A 7,476-nucleotide genomic window follows, 5' to 3' on the forward strand; every position below is an offset into this window, starting at 1 on the left:
TCCAGACTGATTCTTGTACAAATCAGCAATCATATCAGCACCACCACCTAGTCATTGCAGCTTTACAAGTTCACTGAGTAACCAAATCCAGGACCAGGTCTGTGGGGAAGCAAGGATTTAACTAGAACAGCAGTAGTACAAGTACAAACAGAAACAATATCTCCCAGTTGGCTTACAGCTTAATAACTCTAACCGAGTTCAGCTAATTAACTAAAAAAATAAGCTAGGGTGGCAGGCTGAGGCAGCAGGAGATCAGCAATAAACAAAACAAAAAAGGAGTTAACCATGCTCATTTACAGCATTTCTATCTAAGAGGGGCTGGCCTTGATAAAATAAGGAATATGGAGAGGTTGTGCACATGGCAATGGCAGAGGGAAGCAAAAACTGTGGGCTCGAGCAGGAGGCCATGCCAATCGATCAGGCAGTGTCGCTCAGTACGGAAACCAGCTCACTTTTCTTCATCTTTGAATAACCTCTGAGTCCTCGGGATTTCGCCAGTTCTCTCAGCTCTGTGACCTTCAGCGAGCTTAGATCAGAAACTTCTGCAGGAGAACTTTCCAGACCGTTATCCTGTGATGAGATGCTATCTGTAACATCAGAGATTTCCAAATGTTCCACATACTCATCAGCTAGTAGCTCATCGGTATCCAGTGGATCTGATTCATCGTCTGAAACAACAAACTCGTCCAGAGATGCATCCTCTGGTTCTTCTATTACAGAGTCGGGTTCGTACAGAGGTACTGATGAATCAGGTCCATCGGGAGCGGTCTCCTCCTCCACCACTGGTGGTGTCTTGGCCTTCAGTACAGCATCAGCCTTGCCATTGACGATAGACTTGGCTCCAGCACCTGCATCTGCGTCTGGATTAGTAACAAGCTGGAACTTAACCCCAGGAACAGGAGATCTTCGTCTGAAACTTGAAGGTGGTCTCTGGAAGGTTGCAGGAGGTGGCTTCTGCACTTCCTGAGCATCGTTTTTCGTGCCAAAGATCCTTGAATTCTGCTTGTTTCCAGAATCGTTGTTTCTCCATGTTTGGTCGAAACTCTGCTCTTTCTCATCACTGGTCTTCCGCCTTTGGTCCACAGAGTGTTTCCTCAGCAAATTGAGAAGGGAGTCGACACTGCCCCTCTCACCCTGAGATTTCGCAGGTTCAGGCTTCTTGTCCTCCCTGCCTTTTCCCCTCGCACGGAGTTGTGTTTGAACCCTTTTAAACAGCTCTACAATCTCCTTCTCCCTTTCCCCTGGAACTGATGTTGCCTGGGGACGTGAGTTGCTTGTCAAAGAGATAGGTGGTCCGTTTTTGGAGAACGCTGTATCACTGTCAAACTCATCGTTGTTCTCAGTGTCGTCCCTTTCTTGATATGGCTTGCTTTTCCCCCTTGCAGAACCCCTCTTTTGTTGTCGTGAGATATCCGGGTTCCTTGGTCTATGGTTGTTAGGGCTAGCACCACAAGCCAGAGAGACAGTAGATGGGCCCAAGATAGGCGATTTACTCAGGAAACAAGATCCTGGAGGGAATCTGCAATCCACATGATAAACAGGTAGTGTTGCTCTGACTGAAGCCCCTGGAAAGGAAAAAAAAGAAGAAATAATCATCAGTAATTGCTTTGGATGAAGCTTGGTGGACTAGTGGGAAAGAGGCAGCTGGAGATGGAATAGTATACAGCACGTCAAAAACATGTGAAGTTGGAAATAAGCATAACATTGGTAGGAACCAATGGTTGCATTACAGACCAGAACACTTTCGACCCGACTGGTAATACTTGTATAGAGGTTCGCATGGTCAAAACCCACCTTCATAATACACACATGCATAGGTAACACGAGACGGTTTAAGCAAATAATAGGGCATTTGAAAGCTGAAGTAAAATGGACTGTAATTTAGAATTAGCTCGTACAGGCCTACGGGGAATGATATTTCCAGTAATCTTCACCACCAAACTGCAACACGCGAGTAAAAGAGTGGCAGGTGGTATCATGAACTGCTGACATGCACAGCTCAGTACTGAAAAGATGCATAAAATGGGCTTAAAGAGCATGGGTCAATTAACGTGGCTTGTCGGTCGATCTCTAAATATACATACAGTGCTACTTCATAAGTGAAGGTGAAGACTACATAGTAGTTATGTGCATATTCAAGAATCAACTAACATATGATCCTAATTAAAGCCAAGCAGCACAGAATAGACGTACATTTACACCAGTAATCCAGTACAGGCACCTGCTCTTAGTGAAAACACTGAGGAATAGCAAGCAACAGCAGTCTTGTCTGAATTAAATCTGGAAGCTGAGTTTCTTATGTCCAATTTGAACAAGTCAGATTTGGTTTTAGATAGAAGTAAACTTTAAGCTAGCACACACCTAACAGACAAAATTTTAGTCAATCAAGGCAGATAGGACAGTGTAAGGCATTTAAAGAGACCAGCTCCCCAAAAATAGTTAGGCAGTTGCTGTAGAACTGCAGGAAGTGTGAGGTGCACATGCCATCCTATGTGCATACTGCATATATTCCATTGAAGTGGTTTATAAAACCCTGTTGAACTTAACAAATAATTGGCTATCATATTCACATAAAAAATACGGCAAATAGACATGTACTTTTAGTTCATCACGGCGAGATTGACAATGAATCAGCCATTAAGGTGTGTGATAAGAAGGACCACAACAGCATGCTGAGGATAAAATGGGATTGTAATCCCTCTTACTACCTAACGAGGTGGTTATTACAGCCGATTTTTTGTGTGAATTGTCCATCAGATATGCCATAATGGAAGTCAGGAATGCTCCAAAATTACAAGTCGCAAGTTGAGTACCAAGCAGATAACCTGCAGCGGACACGACTATAGCTAGTTGAGGATAAAAATGGATTCTAATTCTACTTAGTATCGATTAAGCGGTCACTACAACTACAACCAGGCTACAATTTTCTGAACTGTCCATCCCATATGTTATCATGGAGAACATAAATTCAGAAATGCTCAGTGTTATTTTCTATGTAAAAAATGGATTCTAATTGTACTTGGCATCGATTAAGGGGTTACTACAACTACAACCAGGCTACAATTTTCTGAACTGTCCATCCATATGTTATCACGGAGAACATAAATTCAGAAATGCTCAGTGTTATTTTCTATGTATGCCCAATTAGCACTACCCCAAAAATAGGACATACATAGGATCAATTTCTGATTCACAATTGATAAAATCTGTGGAGCTCCACATCTCTGAATGCTCACATGTATGAATTTTTTCCCCAGTAGGACATCCGAGTTCCTACACACTGAGCCTCCTCGATCCTCATTGCGACAGAGGTGCGTACGCGGCAGACTACCGCTACTAGTGCAGTACTGCTGCTGCTACTACTGCAGCGACTTAGTGTACCGCTGCTGCACACCGCAGAGACAAGGGAAAATGCACGGGCATCAGCGGTGGTGGAACAGACAGACACATGGTATGCTGCTCGCGCTATTGAAATCTCAAAACTCTAGGTCAGACTGGATCATACGGAGCATGGTGCACATGTAGACGAGTAACCGGAACCAGTAGAGAGGCGAGCCACGGAAGAGACGGGGAGCTGGGCTTTGTGGTACCATGGTGGTGGAGGACGGGCACAGTGCAGGACATCAGTGCCTTGGAATATATGCCAGAAGGAGCTTGCAGCCGGAGGCGGTGGCAGTGGTGGCAGCGTTACAGCGATTGTCAGCCTTAATCGTCAGGCATTTAAAGGGACCATCTCCCCAAAAATAGTTAGGCATGAAGAACTGTGGGTAGTATGAGGAGGACATGCCATCGAGTGTGCATGCTGAACACTTAATAAGTATCGGCGAACATATTCATAATAATAAATATGGCACCTAGAGATGCACTTTCAGTTGAGCACAACAAGATTTGCATATACATCTCCCATTAAGCTGCTCACTTGAATAATATGGTTACTACCACTATAAGCGGCCAAAATTTACTGGACTGTCCATCGTGTATGCCATTATGGAGAAAATGGAATTCAGAAAATGCTCACAGTGGTATTCTCTGTGTATGCGCAATTTCTATTACTCCCTAGTACAATGATACAGTTTGGGGTACCCCACATGTTATAATGTACACACGTATGAATTTGCGACCCAATAAGACGGCCCAAATCCTGCAAGCTGAGCCCTCCTCGACCCTCGTTACGACAGCGGACTACCCCTACTGCTGCAGTTTTGCCGTACCGCTGCTGCTTCTGCTTACTTTACAACTGCTGTGCACCACAGAGAAAAGGGAAAACACGCGGTGTCCATCATCTGCCACGGTGGAACACACTGACACACGGGTATGCTACCCGCGCTATGGAAATCTCAAAAACCTAGGTCAAATTGAACTCTACGGCGGCAGTGCTCATGTACACGAGTAACCAGAAACAGTTGGGAGGCGAATCGCTGAGGAGACGGGGAGAGGATTTTTGCAGTATCATGGGGGTGGACGACAGGAGGAGGGCGGGGGCAGAGCCGGACATCAGTGCCTTGGATTATACACCAAGAGGTGGTGGCAATTGATAGGCATTTAAAGAGTCCATCTCCCCAAAAAAATAGTTGGGATGTAAAAATGTGGGTAGTGTGAGGTGCACATGGCATCAAATGTGCATACTGCATACATATTCAATTGAAGTGGTTAATAGCTGATCCACTTAGTAGGTAACCAGATATCGTATTTTCTTCTAATCATAAATATTTTCTGAACTGTCTATCATGTATGTCATCATGGAGAACATAAAATTCAGAAATGCTCCGGAATTCTATTCTCTATGTATGCGGTATGCCCAATTTGTACTGCTCCCTAGCATGATACTAGGGAGTAACATAGGATCCCTCTCACAATTCACCACTGATGAGTTCAGTACCGTGATACAACGTGGGGAATCCCGCGTAAGACGGTCCAGATCCTGGAAGGTAAGCCCTCCTCGATCCTCGTTGCCACAGAGGTGCATATGCGGTGGACTACCGTTACTAGTGTAGTACCACAGAACTGCTACCACCTAATGTACCACTGCTGCACACCACACTGCAGAGGCGAGGAGAAACACGCAGGGTGGCCGACATCAGCGGTGGTGGAACGGACAGACACTCCCAGTTTGGCTCCTCGCGCTACGGAAATCTCGAAACCCTCAGTAAAATTTGGGCCTACATAACAGAGGGTGGTGCACATGTACGCGAGTAAACGGAACAGTTGGCAGGCGAGCTGCAGAGGAGATGGGGATTGGGGCTTTGCGGTACCATGGTGTTGGAGGAGGACATGGAGCGCAGCAGCGGCGCTAGCAATCGGCAGCCTTAATAGTTAGGCATTTAAAGAGACCATCTCCCTAAAAGTAGTTAGGCATGTGAAACCGTGGGTAGTGCGAGGTGCACATGCCATCAAATGTGCAAGCTGCATGGATGTTCCATTGATGTGGTTAACAATCCCTGATCCCCTTAGTAAGTACTAGTCTGGTCTCAATTAATTGATGCATGTGCACGCCTAATCACATGCATGTGCAGGCTCCCTCCGCGTCGATTAAATCCGACCGGAGGGAGTAGTTGTCTATGATATTCATATGTAATCACTTGTATTTGGGCACAGCAAGCTACTCACGCGAATAATATTGTTACTAAAACTACACCAGGCCAACACTGGCATATGCCATCACGCAGAACAGAAAATTCAGAAAATGCTCACAATGCTATTCTCTATGTACGCCCAATTGGCATCACTCCCTAGTGTGATATATAGGGTCTCTCTCACAACTCACCATGGATACGTGCAGACCATTTGGGTAGCCCCGCCCGCGTGTTGTGAAGCACACATGTATGAATTTGCACCCCCAATAAGAGGTCTCAGGTCCTACAAGCTGATTACCACTACTGCTGCAGTTACTTACCGCTGCTGCCTCTGCAAGTAGTGCTGTGCTGCGCGCCACTGCTGCGCAGCGCCGCAGAGACCAAGGGGAAACGCGCGCGCGGTGGCCATCCACCAGCAGCAGCGGTTGAACGTACAGGCATGCTCGTCGATACAGGAAATCTCGAAACCCTAGGTCGAATCGGATCCTACGGCGCGCGGCGCGCATGTACACGGGTTGTCGGACACAGTAGGGAGGCGAGACGAGAGTTGGATAAGGCCCGTACCGTGGTGGTGGAGCAGGGCGGGGGCAGCGCCGGACATCGGCGCCTCGGAGCAGACAGACAGACGCCCGGGGAAGCTCGCGTGCGGCGACGGCGGCGGCGGCGGCGGCGGTGGCTGCCGGTGAGGAGAGAAGAGAAGAGCGATGATTGGTGGAGGCAAACTGATAGAGTAGCAGTAGCAGCGGAAGTGGGGAGGGATTTTTGGCGAGGGTTTAGGTCGGGGATGGAGGGAGCGACGTGGGCCGGCCCACCCAGAGAGAAGGCCTCTCCGTCTTTCAGCCCACATTATCTACGGGCAACCTGTTCCAACAAGAAAAAAAAAGTCAGTCCAGCTTCAGTTCACGCATGGTTTGCTTCCTATGTCTTCAACTGCTGCTGTGTTTTTTTTCTACGGCGAGGCCAAAGATCTGCGTGCTTCGTATTTGCGGCAATGGCAGTTTGAAGTAGAACAACTATTTGCATCTTTTTCTTTTTGTTGTTTGTATATGTACCGTTCATAGTATCAAAAGGATCAAACAAAGTGCTCTTAGACGGAAAAATAGATAGAACAGTATACAATCTCGGAACAGCCCGATTGGTCTCAATACGCCTATTATGCTGCCCATGTTGGAAAATAAACTCCTTCGTCGTGTTCTCCAATCGTATAGATACCTCCATATAGAGGTCGCGATCCTCCAAACGCTGGAGTGGCGACCATGAACGGAACAAAGCCGTAGCGTGGTAGACACAACCTGCAAAAGAGAAGATTTTTTGTCATTAAAAACCTTGTCGTTTCTACATGCCAAAGCGACCATACAACAGCAATCGCATCCATCCTGATAAGCATTTTATACCTAGCGTCAACCCCATTTAGCCAATTGCCGAAAATATTTGCAACGCTACGGGGTGGATATAAGGTAGAACCTATCTGAATGATTGACCATATAGACCGAGCAACACGACAACTGAAGAAAAGGTGTCTCTTGTTCATGACATAAAACACATTTTGTATAGCCATACCAATTGTGTTTGGCAAGGTTATTTTTAGTTAGAATCACACCCTGACGAAGATACCATGGAAAGACCTTTATTTTCAAAGGTATCTTCATCTTCCAGATGGATTTGCTATTAACTACCGATTGACTAGGTATAATCCATTCTTGGTAAGACTCCAGCGAAATTCATCGACACACTGAACCAACTGGATTTAAGCTAATCTCGAAGAGTAGTTGAACCCAACCACCTATCCTCCCAGAACCTTATCTCAGACCCATTCCTAATGGATAAGGAACCGAAAGGGAAAAAGTGCTTTTTAGTAGCCATAATTTCAACCCAAAACTGAGAATCTCCAGGTTTCCATATC

The 7,476-nt window shown here is 46.2% G+C and overlaps 1 protein-coding gene across 1 annotated transcript; it reads right to left on the reverse strand.

Moving 5' to 3' along the window:
* Positions 1 to 341: 341 nt before the first annotated feature.
* On the reverse strand, positions 342 to 6,216 carry LOC124688927 (SAP-like protein BP-73). Its single transcript, XM_047222548.1, has 2 exons — positions 6,138 to 6,216; positions 342 to 1,565 (listed from the first exon to the last, which is right to left on the reverse strand). Exons 1-2 carry the CDS (start codon positions 6,172 to 6,174, stop codon positions 418 to 420), a joined length of 1,185 nt encoding a protein of 394 aa, XP_047078504.1. The 5' UTR covers positions 6,175 to 6,216; the 3' UTR covers positions 342 to 417.
* Between the last annotated feature and the right edge of the window lie 1,260 nt (positions 6,217 to 7,476).

The sequence above is a fragment of the Lolium rigidum genome, chromosome 2 (genome assembly GCF_022539505.1).
Source record: "Lolium rigidum isolate FL_2022 chromosome 2, APGP_CSIRO_Lrig_0.1, whole genome shotgun sequence".
Lineage (NCBI taxonomy): Eukaryota > Viridiplantae > Streptophyta > Magnoliopsida > Poales > Poaceae > Lolium > Lolium rigidum.

Bases quoted from the DNA above. Each gene is read 5' to 3' on its own strand.
- LOC124688927 (XM_047222548.1), bottom strand. From the start codon at position 6,174: ATGTCCGGCGCTGCCCCCGCCCTGCTCCACCACCACG. The intron at 1,566-6,137 runs GTACGGGCCTTA...TTTCCTTTCCAG, and splicing joins CGCCCTGCTCCACCACCACG to GGGCTTCAGTCAGAGCAACA.